Source organism: Lepisosteus platostomus, chromosome 11, assembly GCF_059453375.1.
Source record: "Lepisosteus platostomus isolate fLepPlt1 chromosome 11, fLepPlt1.hap1, whole genome shotgun sequence".
Classification (NCBI taxonomy): domain Eukaryota; kingdom Metazoa; phylum Chordata; class Actinopteri; order Semionotiformes; family Lepisosteidae; genus Lepisosteus; species Lepisosteus platostomus.
This window is the reverse complement of record NC_142621.1, coordinates 28,059,152-28,085,628: the sequence shown is the minus strand read 5'-3', so window position 1 is coordinate 28,085,628 and position 26,477 is coordinate 28,059,152. Positions and strand designations below refer to the sequence as shown.

Below are 26,477 nucleotides of genomic sequence, written 5' to 3'. Positions count from 1 at the left end.
TGATCAGAATTCTTTTTGGTGAAACCGCACAAGATGTCTGCTTGGGATTGTCCTACCCTCGGCCCGAGAGCGGGCACTGTCACCCAGCCCTGAGGCGCTCTATCTCTCATCTCAGGCCTTGAGCACCCTCTTGCCCCCTCCCAAAGATCTGTTCACCAAGTTGCCGTCTCTTTCCAATTCCCAGCAGCTTGCTTGGAAGTGGTCTGTTCACGCCCCTGCTAAATGTGTTTCCATCATTCTTGGGAGCAGCTAATGATCTCCCACTGCTTTAGTAATTGGTCAAATAAACACTTGACAACAGAACTTTGAATCGGACAAACTATTTCGGTTTAATTAATGTGAAACAGCTTTTTTGTACATTGATGATTTTTGCTGTAACGGGTTGGACAGTTTGAATTTTTTTTGCCACTTTTTTATGGACAGCCTTTTTTTTTATCCAGTTTTATGTAATTTATGCACCATTTTTTCAAATTCCTCCATGTTTCTAGAAACAATTTCTCACGTAAAACACACCATTGAATTGCTTGGATGAAGTGGTGGGTGTGCTCTAGTTACTTTTTGAGTCACTGTCCAGAACAATGTGACGAAAGCATCAATAAATCCCTTACATTTTTTCTTACAAGCAGGGAAAAAGTGCTTATGTCACAAAAAAAAATACAGCTTCTTTTGAATTGTTGTATATTAACTTGAACAAATATAGATTGCGAGATTCAGTGGCTTGTCTAGAGTGTGGTGTCAAATATCACTTATAATATCCTAGCAGGACAAAATTTGCTCTGCACTACACTGTTCAGCACTCCTTTAAGATTAGTGGATGCGCTATGTTATAAACTTTGCACTTCTTACATAGTGGTGTATTTTGAATCAGTTGTTTCCTTTTATAACAGTCAAAGAACATACATTTGTTCTGAGATGGCTGTGTGCTGGTGTTTGAAATTGAAGACAATCTCTGCTGGACCTCTCTTATGAGCCTCACTGCTCTTTTTTGCTAAGATAAAACATATTTGTTCTATAAATAGTGATTGGATGGAATTATTTGTATGTTCCCTTAAATGTTTGTTTAATAATTCAAACGCTTATTTTGATGTCTGTATTCTCTATAGAGCGTTGTTAAATATTCAGTAAATAAGCCCCCAGGTCTGCCTTTTTTTGTGGTTACTGGTGAACTTATGATTGCATAGATATTTTATTATCACTTTGACTTTCTATACCTGTCTTTTTGGGAAAGTATGCCCAGCCCATTTATGCATTAGACCCATCTGTGGCGCAGAAACTGTGTAAGATATACTTGTCCTTGTGTATGAAAAAATCAGTGATCAATCAGTGATGCACTCAAGGCTTTTGGCAGGGACACGTATGCGGTATTGACAAGTGGCTTGTGTCAAAGCTGGCGAGGGAACACATCTTTAAAACCAGAAGGTGGAAGTATGTGCAGATACTTGAGCGAAGGCCCATTTTCATGCATGTACTCCTTTGCAGCACTTGGGGATGAAGTCTGTGTTTATGGCTTCAATTGCCTTCGCTGAGGTCCCCTGAGGTGGAGGGCTGGGGGGCGGGGGGAGAGTTAGTCTCTGATCAGCCCTGTGCCCCTAATTAGTCAGAGAGGCAGAGCAGAAGGAGCAGGAGTTGCCTCGGAGCAAGGGGAGGCAGTGGGAGAAGGCGAAAACAACAGCTTTGTTTGTTGACAGATGCCGCACTGCTTACTGTCTGTTAATTGGATAACAGTGTAAACATTTGCAGATTCTGTCAGTCCCTTGTGTCAAGCGTGCACCTCGCTCTGTCTTTGAGGGAGCAGCCGGGCACACCTCCTTGGGACAGGGCCAGCACTCCGTGTGCTGCCGAGCCGTCCCACCCCCACGTCATCCCACCCCCCCCCCCGACCACACCTGATGCCATCAGGTCATGACACCCAGCTTCATTCACGGGATGGCCGTGCCCGCATCTTGTTTGAGCAGCACCGTGGGCTGTGTGTGTTCGTGTGCCATCTTGCTCCTTCGGCTGCTCGCCACTCCCCCTCGTTCCCTCAAACCTCAACTCCAAATTATACTGGAGAAAGTGGTATCAGCAGACTAATTGGATGCAGATCCATCGTTTGCCTTGAGGAAATCAAATCTGCTCCGCTCAGGTGCCCAGCCTTTTCCGAAAAGTGTTTCCTGTGTGTAGGATGGGAAGAGGTCCCCAGTGTAAACATTACAAAACTGCACCTTTTCCCTAGTTATACTGACAGTGTCACGGTTTGTTTTTTTTATTATTATTCCAACAATGTCAGGAGCTCTGACAACACCAGATCTGTTCAATTAGTACCCCGCAGCAGGCAGCAGCCGAACCTGCTAGAATCTCTTCAGGCTTCTTTCGACCTAACACATTTTTCTTAACAAGGCATTGGCGGCTGTAAATAGTTTACAGCAGCAACTGAGAGTTCAACTTTGCCTGCAGCTTTGCAGGCTGGGGGTTGGAATCTGAAGTAGGAATGCTTTGTGATTTTGAGTTTTTTAGCCTCCATCAGACAGGTTTGAGCTGAAGCTGCCTCAGCTAAAGTGATGTGCCAGACAGTTAATCAGCTGTTGAAAACCTGATCATTTGGAGCCCAGATATTAACCAGATATGGCGAAAAGGAGAAGACATTCTCATTTCTCTGCATTAGCTTCAGAAATTAAAAATAAACAAGTCGCAATGAGCTATTCAGCAGTTGAGGAAGGTTTGAAATGGGATGTAACCTATATATAGAAAATAAGCTTGCTGAAGAATATTGAGATCTAATTCACGGTACAGAAGGGTTCATTTTATCTGAATATCTTAAATATGCCAGCAGCCATAGCTAAGCAGGTGTGAGCCTGGTCAGTACCTGGATGGGAGACCTCCTGGGAAAAACTAAGGTTGCTGCTGGACGAGGTGTTAGTGGGGCCAGCAGGGGGCGCTCACCCTGCGGCTCATGTGGGTTCTAATGCCCCAGTGTAGTGACGGGGACACTATACTGTAAACAGGCGCCGTCCTTCGGATGAGACGTAAAACCGAGGTCCTGACTCTCTGTGGTCATTAAAAATCCCAGGGTGTTTCTTGAAAAGAGTAGGGGTGTAACCCCGGCATCCTGGCCAAATTTCCCATCGGCCTTTATCAATCATGGCCTCCTAACAATCCCCCTCTATAAATTGGCTTCATTACTCTGCTCTCCTCCCCACTGATCCCCCCTGGTGCACTATGGCCAGGTGGATGCTGCACATTGGTGGTGGTGGAGGGGAGTCCCCATTACCTGTAAAGCATTTTGAGTGGAGTGTCCAGAAAAGCGCTATATAAGTGTAAGCAATTATTATTATTATTATTATTATTATTATTATTATTATTAAACATTATGCTTCATTTGTCCACTCCTTAGCTTCTTGATATCAATCCAAATAGCTTTTTTTGCAGAGCCAGTGCCAGTCATTTTCAGATAGTACTGTACTAACTAAATGTTAATTAGGCCCAACTGGGCCTAATTTCTCCTCGTGGCAGCTAACCGAGGGAATGTCCAATGACACAACTAGGCATGGGCCAGTAGTGATTAATGTGATGGGCACTGTCACAAGGATGGGGGCACACTACAGCCGCTGCCCATCCTCAAGACTGCATTCTAACTATATTTGCTGGGTGCTGCCTCCACTTTCATTACACAGTCAGTTCCAACCTGAACATCTTTATCCACAAATGTTACAATCAATGATGACAGCAAAACGAGTGTGGAGTTAAATGTTTATTTTCTGTACTTGACACTTTGTAAAAGCATTATTTTTATGTCATCGTATTTACCCTTGTACAATTTTGACCAGAGAACCAAAAAGACAGAGATGTACACTGTATGAAGTTCGAGGAGGTATCTGCGTCAGCATGTGTAGACTGCGACTGAACGGATAAAGGTTTATTCCACGCTGAAAGGTAATGAGTAGAGACACATTGTTTCAACTGTGGAGCCTTCTCATTCACCGTAGCCTGCAAAACCTCACAATACTGTGCAGAGAGACGTTTACTGTATGTCCACATCTGGGACTATACGAGTCATGATAGACAATATGTAATATAATGTGCAGTATATATAATGTGTTATTAAAATAGACATGCTTTGCTTTTAGGTCTCTTAGTTTAAATCAACAATCAACATCAAGACAAACAGTAAAAGCAGCCTTTCTTTTAGGGAGCAAAAATAATCATGTACTGTATCCTATTTTTATAAACTATAAAAAAATCAAAATTTCTTGTGCATTATTTGACAATTTACAAGTATGTAAGAGCCCATAGTTCATATTAATAGAACAATAGCTGCAATTTGTGGTTTATGTTTTTAATTATTTAGCCTTGATAAGTGAGCTGAATTTTTATCTGTATTTTGGATAAATGTTATACAGTGGCAATCAAAAGTATTCTCCCCCCCTTGGACTTTTATGGAATATGGATTCTAAATGTATTTAATTAGGAATGTTTTGCCATTGACCAAGACAAAACACTACAACATCGAAGTGAATATAGCGAATGTGTGAAGATCCCCCTAAATTAATTCTAAATATAAAACAGAAACATTGGATTGCATAAATCCCCCCTTGAGTCAATATTTGGTAGAGGCAGCTTTGGCAGAAATTATAGCCATGAGGCCTCTTGGACTCAAGTCATACCAGCTTGGCACCTCTGGACACTGAAAATGGTATCCATTCTTTGCAAAATTGCTCTACCTCCCTCAATGCCAGATAGGGACCATTGGTGAACAGCAGTTTTCACCTCCTGGCACAGATTCTAGATTTGATTGAGGTTCAGGTTCAACTCCAGATCTCTATTAAGTTTTTGTTTTTCAACCACTCAAGTGTGGCTATGGCTGAATGGATTAATCTTCTCCCAGGTCTTTTGCAGCCACTAACAGGTTTTCCTCCAGGATTTTTCTCTGCTTTGCTGCATCCACTTTGTCTTCTATCTTCACATTATTTCCAGGCCCTGACATAGCGAAGCTGCATGTTGCTGCCACCACCGTGCTTCAGGGTAGCGATGATGGTCTCAGGGTGACATGCTGTGTTGCACTGGTGCCAAACTTAGATATTAGCCTGAGGCCAAAAGTTTCATTGTGGTCACATCAGACCATAGAATCTTCTTCCACTTGGTCTCGGAGTGTTCCAAATACCTTCTGGCAAACTGTAGTCGAGATTCGAGGGGGGGTTCCCCAACAGTGGCTTTCATTTTGTCACTTTCACATGAAGCCCAGATTTGTGCAGCACCTGGGCATTTGTTGTTGTATGCACAGTCTCTCCCATCTCAGCCAAGGAAGACATTAAGTCCTTTTGAGATGTTGTAGGCCTCTTGGTGTCCTCTCTGACTAGTGACTCCCTGACTTCTCACCCAGACACTTAATTTTTGAGGATGAACTCATCATGTGTGCACAGATTCACAGTACTGCCTTATTTTCTCCATTTCTTTATAATGGATTTTATTGTCCTTTTGGAGATATTCAGTGCCTTAGAAAATTTCTTATACCCTTCCGCTGATTGGTGCTTTTCAATAACTCTGTCCTGTATTTGCTTTAAATGTCTTCATGATGTGCTTTGTAAGTTGATGTACTAATCAACTGTTGGACCTCCAAGAGATAGGTGTATTTAACCTGAACACATGCAAATGCCTTAATAGCACAAAAGAGGACTCTATTCAAATAGTTATGTACCTTCTAAAGATTATTTTTTGCACTAGAGTGTATTTAGATATGTCATAGCAAAAAGAGTTGAATGCTTATGTAATCAGTTATTTTCTGTTTTATGGTTATCATTAATTTTGGATAGAATTGTTGTAGAATGTTGTTGACACTTTGATATTATAGTGTTTTTGTGTTGATCAATGGCAAGCAAATCCAATTAAATACATTGTAATCCATAGTGTAACACAATAAAATGAGAAAAATACAAGCAGTAAAGACTTAATAGCCACTAAAAAAGCAATCAAACTGGGTGACTGATCATCGTGTGTTCTTGTTTGAAGAAAAGACGCGATAGCCAGACAGTAGGGTGATGTTTAGATAAAATAACATCTCTTGTGGTTTTAAAACAGGTGTGACGTCAGCAGAGTCTAGAAGGAGAGAGACAGCAAATTCAGACAGGAATGTTTGGAACAGCACTTTCATGCTTTTCTTGAAAACCCAACCAGGAGACATGTTTGGGATGAATTCCGTCTGCCCATTTGGCATAAATGCAGTGGTGAATCCAGGGAATGTTCTCGGACCTCCCATTTAAAAGGAATGGCTTTCAAGGCTCCATTTTGCAGCAGTTGAGTGAATTCCCAGATTTGGTAAACATCTTCAAAAGCTGGCTGTTCACTTGCGTAGGCTGTAGGAGTCAAAACCATGTACAGGGTCTCATGAAAATCTCTCTCTGCTGATATGACCAACTGAAACAATGCTTTTCACAATCACAAGTGAATGCTGTGTTTTGATGCGCAGTGTACAATCTATGACAATGCTTACTGGGATATTTTAATATGTGAAGAAAGGCATGATGAAGTGAAATGTCTCTCTGGGAGCTTCTTTCTGTGTGACGTGGCTGTGTTTAGAAGCAGATTTAGAAAATGGGATAAAAGAGCTTTGTGGAAGCTGCCTCCCTTTCTGAATGACACAAATTTGCAAATGTTATGTAAATCTCATGCTAAACAAGTCAGAAAGACTACCAGGATGAATGCTTCCAGCCTTCATCAACTTCAATCACATTTTTTGTCATGTTTAGGACAATGACATGGTTTTCATTGTTTTCTTCAGAAATCTGCAATATGCCAAGTGTTTGATAGGCCCAGATTGACTGAAGCTCCTTTTCGCTCCCGCATTTGAAGAAACATCTCGTGATTTGTGATTATTTAAAAAAAAATCATCACAATGGTGATGTTTTCATCCATAAGTGTGACAGAGCACCACTGGTAGTACCTCCTTCTACAAAGGTGCGTATCTACTTGCAATTCATGCAACAGCTGAACAACAAGGAGGATGTACCTACCTTCCCTTCCTGTAGCCTACTGTATGCAATATAAGCCTTTAAGTGTTTATCTTTGGTAAAGAAAGAGTTTTTTTCACTTTATCAATGCACAAAATAGCTGAGTTAGACTGAAATATGAGTTTGTAGCTGTAGCTCATGAAGAACAAAGCTAGCTCTGGCATTTTTCATTTATTCTCTGTAAAGGACTTGATGTCATAATTAAAGCCATACAGTATTTCAATCCCTATCGTAATATTGGAATTACATTTAAAGGTCAAATGTAGCTCTAGTTGCCTGGTTCATGTGGTTTAGACTCACTGATAATATTCATTTGTACCTTTCATAAAAATTAAAATTAAGTGAATATATAAAATACATACTGTAAAACTCCTTCAATACAAGATGTCTGTAGTTTTTAAGTGATGACATCAGTAAGCCATAGTTATGAAACAATACTAAACCATATTGTTCTTCCTCAGACACCGATTTTCATCGTACTTTCGTACATGTCCAAGTACTAACTGTACTAGTTGTCTACTGAAGGTTTCTCTGTTAGTGTGTAAATCCTAGATCACTTCTTTTTCCCCACACGCATTTCTCTCCTTTTTAGAGTTGAGCAACATCACATTGACTCATGTTCCTGCTAAATCCATGCTTTGCGGATGAAATATGAGGTATAACTAAATTCAACTGTACATTTCAGAGCAAAGTCAACAAACGTATCTCGAAGGGAACAGGACTGTGTATTTCAGAATGCTTTGTTAAACTCAAAATGGATAAATGTACAGTATAGTGGCTGCAGCTTCGAAAAATAATTTTCTCTTACTCTCCTGCTGTCAGACAAGATTGTAAAATTGTTAATTCAATCTTAGTTATATTGTATTGCCTGTTAGATTATCTGCAACATTGTTACGGATATCTAAGGACTTGCACATTTTAGCCACTTTTTGATGATTTGTTCTTTTTTGTACATTTCCTGTTTTGTTATTTTTATCCAATTTCTTACTGTCCACTTATAACAGCCATTCAGAATTTTTGTAGGAGTTTAATTCTGCTATCTTTCCATAGGTCACCATCTCCTGGGGTGAGTGAGTTTGTTGTGTTGCCATTGAGCCAGTTACCTTCCTCATTGCAATTCAAAACATGATCTTTCGAAAATGGTATCACCAATAATACTACCCATCCATTATTTATTAAAATACTCAACACTAATGCAGGGCTGTTATTTGGTTCCACAATAAAAAGCATGCACTGCAGGAACGTGACTCAATGGTGTGAGAAGTGGGATCATTGCTGTGCTGTGCCACAGTACCCCCTGTAATTCAATACTAAGCACATACTTTGTTTAACCATTGGTTTTCGTATTATTGAATTCAAGTATTAAACAACTACATCTGCTGCACTCTGCATGTCTTAGAAATGTTGCAGGGTGAGTCTAGGGTGGCTTTAATTCCCACTGGCTGATTGCATTCTGGGACAGAAAATCATTTGGCACTAGGAAATTTCTAATAAAGTGAACTGACTCTTAGTCATTATCTAAATGTCTGCGGGCAAATTGAGCTGCAGATAAAATCTCCAACACGAATCGGAGGCTTTCCGTCTCTCGGTTGAGATCAAGCATAAAAACTGGTCTTTGTAATGGTGCCATACTACTCGAAGGTGTACCAAGATTTGACTCCTGACCCAAGAAATAATCTTGTTTTTTGAGCAGCATCAGCTCTAAGCTGTTGACCTTTTTGTTTTCTTTCTCCCCCCGTCAGGTGACCCAGCTGGACCCTTCGTGGACTTTAGTGGAGGCAAAATTATTTCCCCAAGAAACTCTCTTCCTGGAAGCAAAAGAGTAGAAGGAGAGAGGCATCCCGGAGGAAGGCAGACCAGCATGCCCATCGACTGGGAAGACTCACTGCAAAGAGCCAGCGAGCTGTCTACTCCTTCAACTCACAACACACACGCTCTCACACACACCCACATGCACACACTCTTCCTCTCTCTCAACTCTCTGTATCACAGTCTCTGTCCACATGCTCGCTCCTGAGTAACACCAAGCAGGACTTCACACAAAGGCTTCTTAGATACGTTTGTGTGTAAAGAAGAAAGCAAAACGAAAGACGATACCTGGAAAAAAGGCTGTACTTTCTCCTTGGCCTTCCCTTCTCGATCCCTCCCAGTCACAGGTGGCCTATCCACCTACACGCTGCTGAGATGTGAATGGTCACCCATTAGGACTTGACTCTCATCTTCCCTCCCTCCTGCCCCCTCGATGATCTTGCGTCTGCTTGATTTCATTGGTTCCCACTCCATCCAGTCCCCATATCATTTTTGAGTTGAATGCTGTATTTGTTTTAGTTTGTTATACAGTATATAAAAATATATATAAATAATGTACTTGACTGAGCCAGCACTCTCTTGAATATACATGCATGCTGATTTTTTTTTTAATTTTTAACTTTTTTTTTAATTTATAAGGAGCTCTCAATACAAAGAAAAATCCTAATTCTGCCATGAAGAATACACAGTATTCAGGGTTGGAATACAATTCTTTTTGTTACTAAACAATTTCCTTTTGCCATTCAAATGATGTTCAGGTATTATAAAGAATATAATTTGACATTTATTATTCATATTTATTTTGGAAGCTTTTACTGCCCGTTATCCCTTCAGCCTTGTTTACCAGCATGTATTTATTTATTTTTTTCATGGTGTGTGCATAAGCTTTTTTTTTTTTTAAAGCTCTAGTTGTTTATATATTGGCTTCCTGTGAGTTTCCAATCACCAGCTCTTATAGCGCAAACATTAAATTGTTCTCAGGATTCTTCAGTTGGATTTGGGATCATTTATAGAGATTCCAACCTCGTGCTTGGGCCAGATCACTGTATGCTCACATTGCATACCATTTAATCCCACCCTCAGATAAACTGGCGCGATTGGTGTGCCTTTACACACGTGCTTACAGATGTCTCGGAGGGAGAAAGAGACGGACGGGTCTTTTGAAACAGAGTGTTTTGGTCTGTTAGCTTGAATACACACTTTGACAGCAGCAAAACATTGTCCACGTGTGGCGTTCTGTGTTTGCATTCATCTTCAGAGGTAGTGTGGTGGCTTCAACGGAGACAGGGATGTACAGGCTAAGTGGCTTTCAGAACCAAAAGAGCACGGCTAACATTAACCCGCTATTTTGGACCGATTTGTCATGCCAATGTCTGGCAAATGGCAATACCAAAACTTCAAGCAGTACCTTTTCAGATGTAGAGAAACGTGTCAGTAATCAATTCTGTCATTCGGTGGAAAGGAAAAATAATTTATGCCTTCTATGTAATTTATATTGAGTATTTACTCACCCCAGTGATGCTACATTATAAAAAGGTGACCACAGGGATATTTGTCCTCAAGTGAACATGGAGCCTCTCAGTTACTGATGCTAATCTTTACAGGATTGAGCACAGAATTGTGTGTAATCCATGTACAGTTTATGGTATTTTTAAAAGCTTAAGTTTAAAGCTGCACCCTTTGAGATATTCTCATTTTCATTGAGGAGCTGGCAAAACAAAAGTGTCAAGACTAGCCAAAAAAACATTGATTTATTGAAATGATTTATTTCTAGTGTATGTAGTTAATTTTGTAAAAATCTAATTGGCTTTGAAAGCACATTATAAGCATTCATTTATTTGTCTCTCAAATAAATGTCATTGTTCAGGTGCACGTACAACTTAATTTAAATATTTCAACTGATTGAAGTCAATATTCCCTGGTACAATGACTGGGAAAAAACATAAAATGGTATTAGAAAGAAACAATGAGAAAAAAAATCAACAGACCTTTTGATATGAACAAATTTGATTAAATTAACCCAGAAATAGTGTACAACCGTTCATGAAATTCTGATTTTATAGCTTTTATTCACAGTACTAACATAATTTAGTAGTTATGACAGATTGCATAATACTGTGAACAAGCCATTTGAGTGCTCAAGTGCAGTGAGTTTCATAAATTACTTGTCTGATGTACCAAGGTCCTTTGGTCCGCAGTTGATCTCAACTTGGGATTTTGAAAGCAAGAAACCTTTTGGCTGTGTGAATGCTGTGTGCCTTGTTCCTTTATGGAACATGTATGGGGTGTCATGGCTGCAGTGTTTCAGCAGGCTAAGGACAGCAGTGAAGGCTTTGTGTTTAACCCTGTGAGGACTTTGCTGTTTACTGATGGCTGTGATGATAAGTTCGATAAACAGGTACTTGTTTGCAAAGTACCTGCAAGGTATTGGAATGGTAGATGTTTGATTATGTTGAAATAGCCAGCATCCAAGAAAATTACTGTTTTTTTTTGTTTAATTTATTTAGTATTTCTTTTTCTCATAATTAAGCTCATAAACCTAGGAAGATGATCATGCCTGTTCTTGTGTTCCTGAGCTATTGTGCAACAGCTTAACATTTTAAAAAGTCTGAATAAAGTTAACTGGAAATTATTGCACTTTTACAAAGGGAAAAGTGGCAATCTCCCAAAATTCAGAACTTGTTCTGAACATTTCTTGGAAGTCTCGTTTTCGCAACTCTACAGTATTTCACTCTTGACTCCTGTACATCGAATTTTAAACTGAATTCTTAATAAAAGTTCTGATTCTCACCTCTGCTGTGCATTTCGCTATCTGAAATGGTGTTTCGTGATCTAAGGCTTGGGATGCCCCCTGGAATTATCAGGTTTTGCCCAAAATGCCAAATGAATATGGCTAGGGAGGTAGAATTTGTTAAAGGTGTACTGTGCCTGTCACGCACTGATTCTGAGTCTGTCTAATGTTTGATGTATTTGGCTGAGAATATTTACCCCAAGTTAAATCTGCTTTTGATCTCTTAGACGCTCCAAAATAAGGTGGGAACTCCATTGAGGCCATTGGGAGGAAACCGGGTGAAGTTTTAAATGGTACTTAAGAAATTGCATTTCTCTTTAAAAAGTTCATATCTGTTTTATAACAACTTTTTTTTTCTGAGCTCCACTGTCACTGTGGTAGTAATGTGACCTTCAGTGTAGCACATAGCTTGGCTTTTCTTGTGAGACCTGTGCAGATACAATTCAGACGCATTGAAGCTGGGGGTGAGGCGCCTCAGGTGCACAGAAGACCTTCTGTTAATGTCTGTCAGTAGGGATTTACATCTCTGATGAGGAAGCTTTGAAATGAAGAACTATTACACTCTTAATTCAATGATTTCTGTTAAGTTAAATAATTTGCCTCTTTTGTTCAGGTCAAATTGATGTGTCTTTGAACATGATAGCAGAGAAATACTGTTTTATATCTTTGGGAGTGGGGTGGATGTATGAAACATCTTATAGAGGGATTTTATCTGTAAAATGTGTCATGGAACAATTTCTGTATCAGATGTTGAGGTTGCATCGCTTTAGTCCACAGTGCTTAGCTGAGAGTAGACCAAGCTTTACATTCACTGGTACACAGGGAGCACTGATTTGGCATGTCTGTCCACTCTCTATCATTTATCTTCTTTTCATCAGTTGATTTGATATATTTCTTTGTGGGATATATGTATTGAGTGCCAAGCCCATGCTCCTCCTGCAGTGCAAGCTCCCAGATCTAAACAACTAATTGTATTTGTTCGCAAAGCAAAGTTAAGATACTTGTAAAGCTAAGCCACTTTTTACTATATTTGATTTGTTTTTGTGGGTCTAAACAAATTTCTTCACGATAGCAAGTCTTGCCGCTTCTCTTCATGAGACTGTTTCTTTGTGTTATTGCACCTCATGTGACACTGTGGTACTGTCTCAATGGCTCAGTCTGTCAGCTTTAGCCTGCCTCTCCTGTCATTCTTTCCTCACCTGTTCTGGCAAGTCCAGCTTTATCTTCGCATTTTTCCGTTAACAATGTTAATATCAAAATTGATGGAACTCTTTAAGGTTTCTCTTCAAAAGTCTCCAAGGCACAGAGTATCAGTCTTGCTGTAAGGATATTTGCTGTGTTGTTTAATCTCATTGGAGCACAGTGTAATTGTCGTATATATCTCCCTTTAAGATGCATTGGTTCAGACAAAGCACTCTCTTGTTTGAGTCAAGTCAAAACCAGACTTTTAATAGAGAGATACTGTACGTGTCTCTTTCATTTAATACTGATCTGCTCTTTGTATTATGACCAATGCATTTTACATGAGCAGAAATGTGAGATTTAAAAGTCACATGGTCCACAGGTTCTTCAATTTATTTCTGTGAAGAGAGTAAAACCAATTTTTTGTATCCTAAAAAAAGAAAGCAAAGTATAGTGAGATTTTATGAAATAGCATGAAATCCAGTTTTCTTTCAAAAAACATCAGGGTGAAATCGTCAAATCAGTCAGCTACCAGCAGCCAGACTGTTTAGATATGCCCTGTGCCCTCCTCTTATTAATATCCTTTCTAATGTTCTTATGAAATATGAAGATATTCCTTTATGCAGTTATATATATATAGGTGCATTTCTAGGCATATTAAAACCATAGGACAATGGGGAATATGATGCAAATGTACCATGGTAAACGGTCATAAGGGTTATTTCTTTACATTAAGGGCAGAAAAACATGGATGTGAGAGTATGGAAAAAATGTACTCCTGCAGAAAGGAAAAGCCTAAATGAAAGCTGAATTTTAGTTTGTAATGTCTCCTTGTGTGAAGTTGTGTTCACTGCCATTCTGTTTCCAGGAGCACTGACCTAAATAATGATATTTCACAATGATAAATAATAATGTGCAAAAACCAGAAGAATTCTCTGAAGGATTAAGTCAAATATATTTAATAGTTTCTGCCTGATACTGGCTTTATTGAATTGTGAAAAAATAGATTTTGCATACCAGCTAGACATTCCACATTGGCATTCTCTATTTTCCTTCTATTCTCCATCATTAGTGTATCAAATGAAGGGTATTCCCTTGAAAAAATATTTTGTAAAGCTCATGCTGCAGGAACAGTTTTTTCCAGATTGCAAGTAAACTGGTTTTAATTCATGTGAAATCACAGTAAGGTTGGCATAGGATTACCAGGAAAAATGGAACACAGATAAGTGAACTTGAGCACCAGCCCCTCCTTTATTCCTTCTGGATTTCCATCTGTCCCACAGAATCTTGTCTTCCACGAGGAACATGTTTACAGGCAAATGATTTCTGCTCATGTGGAGGACACCCAAGCCGGTTACAGAGATGCTAACAGAGAAGTCAAGAAAATTGGATTGAAAATGTGGAAAAAGTCACCGTATAAAACAGTGATTACATTTCTACAGCCAGGGGAGCTTCGTGTCTTCTGCTTTAGGATGGGGGAAAAATTGTATACTAACGTTTCTTGAGGGAAGAAGGTTGTTTTTGCAGCCTTAGATCAAAAGAACAATTTCTGTCACTGTAACCACAACAGAGGAGGCATCTCGTTTGTAGTGTGTGGCTTGGCATTACAAATTGAAATGTTCTCATTTGTGTTTGCCTTGTACATGACATGCCTTCCCGAACGGTGACAAAAACCGCCACTTTGTCGGAAAAGCATTCCTGTATCCTCCTCACATGGTAGTGGTTAATTCCGTGGCATTGTCAGAAGACAAAACCAACATTTCCAAATTGTCTGTATAAGAGCTGGGCCTCAGATTCAAATGAAATGAAATGCCTTTTGATACCAGAACATCAACCTACTCTTAGGACTGGGCTTTGTGTTCTCTGACTCCACTGATCTGCCTCTTCCGCCAAAAGACTGGCAAGCTGTACAGCAGGCACTTTGGGCAACTCGGTAGACGTCTGGTGGCATGCTGCCATGCTGACTCCGAGACACCATCACAGCTGTGACTCGTATAAGCATTTCTGAGGCAAGAAAGTCGTATTTGAAGCTGATAAACATCTCAGGATGAAGAACTGCCTCTGTGACACCTGCTGCCAAATCTTTAGCTCCGCGAGCCATGTGGGTCATGCAAGAGACATACACAGTGTCTCAAGCTCTGCTCTCTCCAGGGATATCAGATCACTCAGGAAATTTGTGGTAGAAGCTCACTGTTTTGTCTGTAAACCTCAATGGTTTCTGAAATTTTTCATCATGAGGGGGCAAAAAATAGTTAAAAAGGTTAGAACCCTTTTGTTCATTTACAGTATGTGTAATTTATTCAAGGAGATCTCAATATTTACCACGTTTTGCCTGTTTTTTCAGCTTAAGGGCTTCATCAACTCTAAGCTAGAAATGCATTTCATGTTGTTGCTTTCAATAGGCACCCCTTTCACTTAGCCTGAAGTGAAGTAATCGGAATACTAATATTGTTACAGTCAAGTTACGTCTCAAGTTACTCAAAGATTAGTTTTAGATTTGCGTTGTGTTGGGATGAAACAATGGGTTGTTAGCTTGAGAGCATTTTTTTTTCTTTAATCAGATTCTTGCATGAGGTCTAGTTTGTTGATGTAAAATGGTGGACTCCGTGGACATTTAGTGAATATGTATGCAAGAATGCCACTGAATGAAAGTGAAAGTCTTTATTGGTACGTACACACCATTATGCAAACGTGCATTCCTATTAGATTTCAGATTCCGTTAATGAGTCCAACATTTTGATAGGTCTGATTGGGAGGTTACAGTGCATCTTGGAAGCTTGCAAGCACAGGTGATGAAAATCTATTTAATCGCACCGGCCTCTATGAACAAACCAAAAGTAATGAAACTTATGTGTCCTCTAGCAGTTTGTTTTAATCGGGCTGTCATCCTCTCAAGCCACTGTGAAAATCTGTTTCTGAACCTCGGCATCGCGCGGCAGTGTTTTTCCAAACCTCTCCCCGCATTATCTGCGCCGGGGGCTAATTTCCCAGTTCAGCATTGAGCTTTAAGGCTTATCTCCCCCATCTGTACTGGCTTTGCACAAGGAAAAAAGGCACAGGTCCTGGAAGGTGCCACGGTCCTAGCGGTTTAAAAATAGTTCTCACATGTTTGTGAAAGGAGCATTTCTAATTAGCCAACATGGAAAGCTGAAACCCGATTTCAGCTGACAAGAAAAGACGATAATGGCCGCGTTTATTGCAGTTCTGCATATGGGTTTGTCATACTTAAAAGTAGCAGTAGCACTGATGGCTAGTACGCAAATGGCTCATGTAATGTCCCCTTCTATGGACTGAACTGGAAGTCATCCAATGAACTTGTCAACCTACTGTATATTCGGTAATGCTGGTAGACAGAGTCAGAGCAAGTCAGAGCAAACAGATGACAAAATTCATGAAGCACTTCAGTAATGTGCCTGTTCTATGAACAGTTACAAAGGCTGAAAGTGTCTTAATTATTTTTACTTTTAGTGGCAGTGACATGAACTGGCAGCAGACAGGAGCTGGCCATCTGGCCCATTTTCTTTTGCTTGGCTGCTGGTAGCATTCTCATCCTGGAACCTTTAAAGGCTACTTTTGAATATCCCAGTGAAGCAGCTTGTACAGCTTGGGTTCTTTCTAAAATATGAACCCTTTGCTCTGTTCTGATCACACTGACACTTTGTAGAACAGTCTTAAGAACTAACAGTCCAGCTAGTTGTTTGTGAGCAGGATTGCCAGTGGTTAATTACAGGATTGCCGGTGGTTAATGATTTGATTTGATTTTAATCTGTCACAACATGAAGCAGCAAATAAAGTAAATAAACGGGCACTTTCATCAATCCTTGTTCAGACATCTGTAATATTTATAACCTCAAGCAGAAAAGCTAGGGAGTAAATACATTTCACTAGTCAGAACAGTGCTCAAACTGAAATCCCTTAATCAATTTACTTAAAGGACTGTTCTGTAACTCCCAGCATAAAATCTGTTCGATTGCGAAATGCTGAGAGATTTGAGACACAATGCATAACATTTTAAGTACATTACTTCTTGTTAAGGTTTTTGGTTTATTTTCACAGAAGGCTGTTTAATTTAACTCCCTGAGAATCTGATCAAACTAGCTTATTTACAGCAAATTGCAATATAAATAGTACAGTTTCAACAGCTTTGACTAAGGGTTTTATGTATTAAATTTTAGTACCTTGTCGGGGGGCATGACTAGCAACATAAATAAGTTTGGTGATTTAATGATGAGCTCATGTTTAGGTTATCTGCTGTAAAAATGCTCACATTGAGAAACATTTCAACATGAATTCTGAGCTGCCATCAAGATATTGTCTAATCTAAACACTGGGTCAGTTTCCATCAAGCTTGTCAAAAACCACCATACCTGATTGCATAATCTGCAAGCTAAGGATTTTGAACCTATACTGTAAGAACCACAGAGCATAAAATAACAGAGCAGGAGCATTCGAATAACCAGAATGTTGATTACATGGATCAAGATTAAGTGCAGACACAATCATAATGATTCTGTATTCTGGCTAACCATTTTGTATGTTAGCCTGATAGTACGAAATCTGGATGCCCCATAAACACAGCAGCCAGCAATGATGAATTTGGACCTTCTTTAGACTAAGTCAGGCTCTAGGTTGTCAAGAAACCTTGTCCAGGTTAGCAGAAGCAGAGCTTATAGGTGAACGTTGAATGTTGGGTTTATTTTTGTTGTTGGGATTTTTGTTGGGAGAGTCGGCAAAGTCTTGCTTCGGCTCTTCCAGGTGTGTCTTTCCAGTTGAATTAAAGTACGAATTGTAATGTGAATGGACGTGAACAACCAGAGAAGGTAAGTTATAGTTCACTTAACAAAATTACAGTTCAAAAACGTCCTGATCTTTAAATTAGAAAACTAAATAAAGCACTGTTAAACGTGGCATCATATACAGTACACATAAATCCAAGACATCTTTTAAGTTAATACTTTTTAAGACTTTTAAAAATAATATTGCTATATCCAGGTGATTTTTTTTCCAGTACAGTAACAATAATGAGAGGATAACAGTGTCTGCAGTTGAAAGCACATCTAGCCCCATCCACAAATGTTCAAGGAATATTTGTATTTGCTTTTATTGAAATATTTGCCCACCACATTTAAAAATACACGTGACAAGCCGTACAAAACAAACAGACTTTAACATTAGCCTTGAAAGCCACAACTGAATTTGTGCAGTTGCCGTTGATTGTAAATGGCAGTGAAACTTTTTTTTTAAGTTGTCTTTTAAAAACACATTGACGCAGGTTACAGGAGGTATTAACAGATCCCGCTATGGAACGCCATGAGCACACTGTGTTGCTTGAGTGAAACAGATGTGTCCACTGATCTGGAAACAGGCACAAATGTCTGCAATGACAGTAGTAGCTCTGTGACCTGCGGGAGCAAGTTGTCAAAAGGTGTAACTGTGGTTATTATCTCTTTCGGAACTATTTTTACAGCTGAAATCACATTCACACAGTAAAATAATTCTATTACCTTCATGTTAGGTCAGACAGTTCTGAGCAGTATAGGTGTGGAGAGAATTGCTGGAAGCTACTTGATAGCGTTGCATGACTTTCCACGGCTCAGAAGTGTCTCATCCAGAAATGTGAGTCAATGAACACAATTAAACATTAAAATGCTCTGCGTGCGAATGGAATAAAAAGATGATGTTAATGTTGCAGAAGACTGAATATGCCTTGAAGGCGAAAATAATGTTTTTTTTAAGAAGTGACATATAATAAAACATTAGTTCATTTGCTGACGTTGTTATCCTTCCATTTATTTTTTTCCTTATTCTGCTGGGGGAAAATAATGCCTAGCTTGACTCTGAATGAGATCTACACTAAGAAAAAGTCACCGATGCAATCGGTGGTCCGGTAAAGCCTCCACCAAAAACTATTTTTCTTTTTTTTTGTCAGGAGTCGGCCTGTAGAATCGGCTAATGCAGACTTCATACATTTAATTTGTCTTTTTCTGTTCTTTTAAAATACATTTCTCGTTTTGTCAGTCACGTTGAATTATGTATTGGAATTAAATGTTTGTATAGAAGAATATATATAAAGAAGTGAAATTTGTGTTAATAAGTGATGATAATTGCTTGCTTATAACAATGGGTGTAGGCTGCTATTTGAGTGATGCCAGTACTTCAACCTTTGACAAAGCTGAAGAACAGACTTGAATGAGGAGGCTGGTCAAGGCTTGGCCGTGCTCTGCTGATGAGCCACAAACATGGTGAAACGTGTCTGCAGCTGTTAAATACCTTTGTGTCTCCTGCCTTCTGAGTCTACCAAAAATAATAAAATTGCTTTTTAGGTTGCAGTCTGTCCTTGCAATGGCCTTTTAACTGTTTTGTTAATGGAGTCTTAATAGAGTGACACAAGTGTGATAATGTCCAGCATTCTCTATAGATCTATTGCATATTTGTAACAAAACCCTAATGCTGACCATAGACTGTCCTTCTAATGTCAAATTATTGTCAAAAGGTTGTTTGTTCCGTCTGTAACCCTTTATAAATGTATTTACAGCTGGCTTATTTCCATATATAAAGTATAATTGTGCAAACACTAAACGGAAATCAAACCACAATAAATGGGAGCATAGTTTATAACATTTTTAATATAATATAAAAGGAAGTGCTGAGATTAATATTATAACAGCCATGTATGGCTGCATTGTGTACATTTAATCATTAATGCTGCAGTATTCCAGATTGCTTAATTATTCCTCAAGTATAATGATTTCTGCATTGACACATCTTGGAGATGGCACCCGATTCTGAAATAGTGGAATCATTTACAAATGATTCCAAATAAAGAGCCCTAACCCTAACTATTCCACAAAGATGAACAGTTTGGAAGACCATGATCTGAAGCTGCCCAGTCAGCTCATCTTTTTCCCAGAAGTGTTTGGTGTAGTTCACTGCATACAGACACACCTGTTCATACTGCAGAGAAAATGACATTGTTGGCTTCACAATTTCTGTTATAAACTTAGTGGATGAACACAGTCTAATTGTGGTTAGCCTTGGCTACACTTATGTGGGATAAGTGTAAGCCTAGTTTGTGGAGAATCAGAACACAACCTACAAGGGCTTCTTTAAATGGTCAAGTAAATTAATTCATAAAAGTAGGGAAATAACTTAAATTCTGTGAAAGATGTACAGTATACAGTATATGTCGCCTAAACACCGCACAACTCGAAAATGAGCTTTTTCCTCAGCATATTTTAGAGTGACATTAATTATGTTTTCTAACAATTTTTACAATCATTGTGTAAGTCCCTAACGCACTGTGGCAGCCCTACTATTCTGCTGTAGTAGGTGGCTCAGAAATGCCTGTTAGATTACAATGATGAGTTTCTTCCCACATGAGCCAAGTTGTCACTTGTTCTTTTAAACACCTGGAGGAGTAAGCTTTCAACTCCACCAGCTATTCCGCCTGAGAAAAGGTATTTTCTTGTGAAAAGGATTAACAGCATACCTCATTTACTGTATTATATCAGATGCAATGCTTTTGTCGAAAGCATTGCTTTTTTCAGTTTTGGTTATTGACTGTTCTGGGTGTCATGTTGTTCCACACTATTCCCTTCTTTTTTAATGAATAGGGCCTTTTTATTTTCCTACAGCGCTAAATTTTACTTTTATATTCAGATGTATGTGTGTATAGGTAATTTATTGTACTCAAGTACACAGGTGAAACTGAAGTCACTGGTGTCTGTGTGTTCTTTGAAATACAGCAAGTCGCATGTCTGTCAGAAAGACAAGGTGAGTATTAACAACTTTCTCAGAGGAAAATGACTATTAGGGTTTTTGACCCTCTGAAAAGGTCAAACCAAGAGTGAAACTGTTTTCTCACAGCATGTGTTTAAAGCTGAAATATTATCACCAATACATTACTATGAGATTACCTTTTTGCTTAACTGCATCAGTGCACAGACTGGAAATGTATACTTTGTTGCTACACTAAGGAAAACAAGGGCACAGAAATGAGTTCTTCTTTCTCCTTTTAAATGTGATTATCTGACAGCACTCCTGCCGCAAAGCTGTTCTCTCGAGTTACTGAGTCGTGCTGGCATTTTCCTGGCAGGTGCACGGGTGAGGAGTTCACCATTTCGATAGCTGTCACTTTGACTGACGGGGTGATTCCAAGTGTTCAAATACGCAGCAAATTGTATATTAATGGATTTCCTTTTACAGAAAAGCAGTTATGTATTATGAAACCCCAGCCACATTTCTTTACCATGTTTGAGGAAACCCTAGGTGTGTTCGAAAAGGTTCATCTGAGGGTTTTTTTAACAAAAACACTTTTGATTATCTCCTTCTGATCAGATCTGTATAGAATGGCATTATCTAAGCTTGGACCTTTCTGCCTAAACGACTTACATTGAATTAATGTCCCAGCACAAAACGTTTTATCACAAGTCTGCTCACCTGTTTCAGACTTGCAGATAAAGTTTGAATGACAGTATTATTCTAGTCATTGGCCAACGCTACGTTGTTAGAGAATCTCCTACACACATTACTGCTCACCAAAGTCTGATCCTGTCATGACAGCCTGCCTCCCCTGGAAAAAAACATACATGTATTTGTTTAATCTTTAAGTCACAGAGAGATAGGAATCTGTTGTACTCCAGTGGCTTCTGCTGCTTCTTTTTTGCTTTTCTATTAGCCTAGCGCTGCCAACAGAATAAAAAAATGGTAGGCAAGTAAAGATTCCCAAACATTTCTCTGAATGACTTCCAAAATATGGACCAGGGACATGAGTAAACAAAATAAAGATTGTTTTTTTGTGATTATAGTCGGCAGTGGACTGGTGTCCTGTCCTAGTGCCCATTGTCTGCTGGGTAAGTGTCCAGCTTACCACAACCCTGTGTTGGACTTGGCATATATTGAAAATGGATGGTTGTAAAAAAAAATGAAAAATTTGTTTAGATAGTTAAACCCACAAGAGTGTTGTTTTTAAATGGTGATGCCTCTTTATTATTTTTATGCACTATGAAAAATAGTGAATAATTAAAAATGTCAAATTATTTTTCAGTGCCACTAGATCTTGGTGAAGTGGCATTGATACAATTTTGGTTATTTTCCTGGGAGCTTTTCCTTTCAGTGTTGTTATACAATGTTCTTCACCTACACCTGAGTCCCATCAAATAACCTCTGGACTAAGAGGTAGAACAGCAGTAATATTAAGTTCCTGCAATATATGTAACTCACTAAATGGCTTAGCCCAGTATGCAACAGCTGAAAATACAGTAAAAATAATTTATGAAATGTAGATCAATAGATATTATTGCATATTGCAGCCTTATAAGAAACATGAATGTTAAATTTTAACAATGAAATTAAAAACAAAGAAACAGTCTATGACTTTTGACCCTGACAATAAGGTGACTACCTGATATTGTTACTTTGAGCTACTTATTTTATTGTCTTTTTGACATATTTTTCTGAAAAATTAAATGGAGAATGTTTGAAAGGAGAAAAAAAGTCTGTGAAGTCATCCAAATATCCAATACTAATGGGCACGTGGAGTCTGAATTCCGTATTGCCCCATTTGTCATTAAGCTTTTCTTTTGACAATTTTCCATCTTAATGCTGCAGATACAGGTATGAGCTCAGGCCTGATTATGTGATGTGACTCATATACAGTATGGAAATAATCTGCTAATCTAAAATTTAAGAAATAAACTCCCCGTCTGGCCTGATACAGAAGGACATCTGAAATGAGAATGAAGACGGACATTGACAATTTGAAGATGTTAAGTGAAGGTTATATTAGTGAAATGACCTTTACCTGGGTGAGTAACGGATTTTTAAAGTATTGTTGGTGCAATGTTAATATACAAATTGAAACCATTCATAGGAGGACTAGCTATTCTGAGGACCAGAACACTGGGCTTTCTCCTCCATGACATGGGGCTGAAAGAATAATTAAACAGACCTCACAATGCACGCCAACAGCTCAATGCAAAGTACTCACTGCTGTTAACCTCACATGTAAGATCACGTTTTAGGGCTGACATCTCAAAAATGTTTCTGACATCTCTTTGTTGTTACTATTATTTCACGATTATCACCCTCGTGCAAAGAGAGAGAAAAAAGGCAGTCAGAATAAAATGTCAGTTACATATTGCTAGAGGGAGAGGGCTACTGTTGAATTCTTAGCTAGAGTTTCTTTATCTGCATTGAAAATACGTCAAAGTGTTACATTTTGGGGTGTACCAAATTCTCAATTGTGTCTTAAAAGCGTAAATTAGGCCAGGCCTGTTTCTGCTAAACTATAAACTCTACACCTCTTCAGAAAGTTCCAAATAGGCTGATGTTAATTGCCCAGTTCTGTGTGATTGCATGCAACTTGAGCACTATTATATCCCATATTCCTAGTATTAGGCCAGGAGACAATAAGATTATTCTGTGGTTTCCTGTGACATGGAGTCAGCAACTGCAACATCAGGTGGCAAGTTGATTCCATTGGACACCCCCTGCTAATTTTAGTAGTCTTATTCACAAAGGGGAAGCATTCAATAATGTTTAACCAGTCCCTGCAGGTCAAGAATGTTGCCCCCTGGCGAGAGAGAGAATTCCTTGTGCCAGTGATCTCTCCTTTGAACGAATTTGGGTCCCAAAGGATCAGCCTTTTAAATCCACTCACCCTGCACTGGTGGAATCCCAGACTAAACTAACCTGGAAGGTCATTCAAAGTTTACTTTCTCAGAGACACTGGTCCTGAAAGAAACCGCCAAAGAAACAGAATCTTTACATCTTAAACAGTTCTGCACAAAAGGTTCCAAGTCTCTTTGCTGGGTTTCTTGCAGAAAGTAAAAAAGGAGGCTAAAGGTTCAATGGAAAACTTTTTTTACTCTGTTTTTTAAAAAGCTCTTGCAGTGGAAAGAATCCCAGCCAAAAACATTAGGCATCTATAACTGCAGATTAGCACACATCTTGAAAGAGCCACAATAAGCGTATTTAATCTTTGGCACAGGATAGAAAATACTCTGTGCAAGTTGCTCCTGAGGGCTCTGCAGTAGCATCATTAACCTGCCCTTTTATCATAAGGTCCACAGTGCTCTTGTGTACACCAGCTTTGTGATAAATAGTAGATATATTAAATGTGTAATATTAATTTTTCACTTTGTTAAAGCTGTTATCGGTGTATATACAATTTACAGTGTTCCATCATGGCTGAATTCAAGTACAGCTTTGCATTCATGTTGAAGGGATAATTAAATCAAACTGTAATAAAAATAATAATTGCTTACACTTATATAGCGCTTTTCAGGACACTCCACTCAAAGCGCTTTACAGGTAAAGCACCAGTGCACCAATGTGTAGCATCCACCTGGATGATGCGACGGCAGCCATAATGCGTCAGAAAGCTCACCACACATCAGCTATCAGTGGGGAGGAGAGCAGAGTAATGAAGCCAATTCATAGATGGGGATTATTAGGAGACCATGAATGGGAAATTTGGCCAGGACACCAGGGTTACACCCCTACTCTTTTTGAGAAACACCCTGGGATTTTGAATGACCACAGAGAGTCAGGACCTCGGTTTTACGTCTCATCTGAAGGACAGCGCCTGTTTACAGTATGGTGCTCCTGTCACTATACCGGGGCATTAGGACCCACACAGACCGCAGGGTGAGTGCCCTCCCTGCTGGCCCCAATAACACCTCTTCCAGCAGCAACCTTAGTTTTTCCCTGGAGGTCTCCCATCCAGGTACGAAGTTGTCACTGTAGCATGGTATGAACACATGATTTGGAATATTGGAAATAATGTAGAATTCACTTTGGTGAGCAACCAAAAACAATGAAAACACGGAGACAGAGACTTGAACTGGCAGTGTCGTGTCCGACCCCACCCTCTTGTGATACCAGATTCCCACATTTTAAGGATGGCATTGCTAAGACAGTCATGAGAACGAAGATGCTTTTTCAAAAAATATTATTTTTTAAGGATATTGATCATTTCCAGGGATACTCCAACTGTCACAGCAAATAACTTAATGGTTTCAGCGTAGCAGTGCTCTGTTAGGATGTACACAGGACTGCAGTTTTCTCCAAGTCAAAAAGGAGATGCAGGCCTGAAAGAAAAGTGCCCACATTGCTCTGGAGAAATTACTTTCTGTATGAAGCCCCCCTCCCCATGCTGTGTGGTGGAATTTTCTGCTTCACACAGCCCTAATTTAATAGCTCCCAGGCCTTTAATCTCTTAAAGAAATTTGCTGCAAATGAAACAGATAATTAAAATGTAGACTGTATAGACATAGGTGGACATACAACAGGTCATTCACTCTTTCCATAGCTTTGCCTTGTTTTATATGAGGTGGGCATAGCTTCAACAAAAATACAGAATGACATAAAATTATAGTCTGAAAGTAGCCGCGTGGATGCAGTACATTTTTTTAAAGCCCTGCTGATTTTTCACTGATGAATGTTGTTATCTACAGTGGGTTGCCCTGATCCCAACACAAATCTAGAGTACAGCTAGTCAGTATGGGGCCTTGGTAAACACAATAGCTCTGCCAGTGCCACAGGGTTGGAAATCAGTGTCCTACAGAAGAAAAATATACATACAAGTTGAATTAAAAGTACAGTTATAAGATATAACATTAATGAATTTAATCTTCATATAAATGGTTTTGGAAAAGCAGATTGTTATGGAAAGGTCAGATGCCAGGTGTTAGCACCTGGTACCTCGCACCGCTACACGGAAGTTTTTTTGCAAAACCAACAAGACTCATGATATATCCATCAAGGCTCTATTTTACTTTTATTTTTCATTGCGTTTTTAAAAAAATGTTATCTAGGCTTGTTGTTTGCTATTAAACATATCTTATTATTTGTGGCTAAACTTTTAGATATGGATATTGTATCAGTTAATGTGAACGGAACGTGAAATGTGCTGTTTCTTTGCCCTAGCGTCAGCATTAACTCTCAACTTCTACTCGGGCAAAAAAAAAATCTTCAAATGGTCAATAATAACAGAACCGCGTGTAAATGTGCATTAAGTTTACTTGAGAAAACCTATTTAGTTAACTAAACATTAATGTGAGTACCCCATTTCTAATATTCATAAAGGGCTAACAGTGTTGGAGAAACATTAAAGAATTCAATAAAGTTTTGGCAGCTTTTTTTCTCTCAGAAACAGCATACTACGATTTTATTGTATTAATGTTTTAATTCATATAAATTGTGGTGTTCAAAGAGGTTCTGATAGAATTTTTTCTAACCTTTTACTCTCGGGAAATGCATATTGTAGTAGGAATGATCGTATGAGTTTTGTCCAGCATGTTTGTTATATTTTATTTTTTGTTAAAAATCGTATTCGAGTACTGAGGCTTTCGACACACGCTTGCCTTCTGTAAATTCTAAGTGTAAACAGGCAGCGAGTTATGAAGTATGAGGTGGTTATGTGACAAGCTAATGACCAATATTGTGCGAAGGCGCAATGACACCAGACTGCAGTATACGTACATTGTGTGTAGTTTTGATATTAAATACTATTATCTTAATGAAATGAATAAACTAAAATTATACTTCATAGAAAGGACTGGATCGAAAAGATCTTCTGGAGTAAGGGATCAAAACGGTAGAAAATTCCATAATGCCAGTGGAGAAAAGTTGTCTCTTAGGCATTATTTTTTACCTTATTATTATTATAAGCAGTAGGACAAATTATATATTTCGCAAAAATCTTTATG

The 26,477-nt window shown here is 38.9% G+C and overlaps 1 protein-coding gene across 2 annotated transcripts in view; it reads left to right on the top strand.

Annotated features, from left to right (window-relative positions):
* faf1 (Fas (TNFRSF6) associated factor 1) overlaps positions 1 to 11,582 on the top strand; it is a 150,818-nt gene extending 139,236 nt beyond the window's left edge. For both annotated transcript variants that reach the window (XM_088598997.1, XM_088598998.1), the window contains exon 19: positions 8,726 to 11,582. In XM_088598997.1, coding sequence (XP_088455123.1) covers positions 8,726 to 8,809 — 84 coding nt within the window. In that variant the 3' untranslated portion in view covers positions 8,810 to 11,582. The remainder of the gene's footprint in view (positions 1 to 8,725) is intronic.
* The last annotated feature ends 14,895 nt before the right edge of the window (positions 11,583 to 26,477 follow it).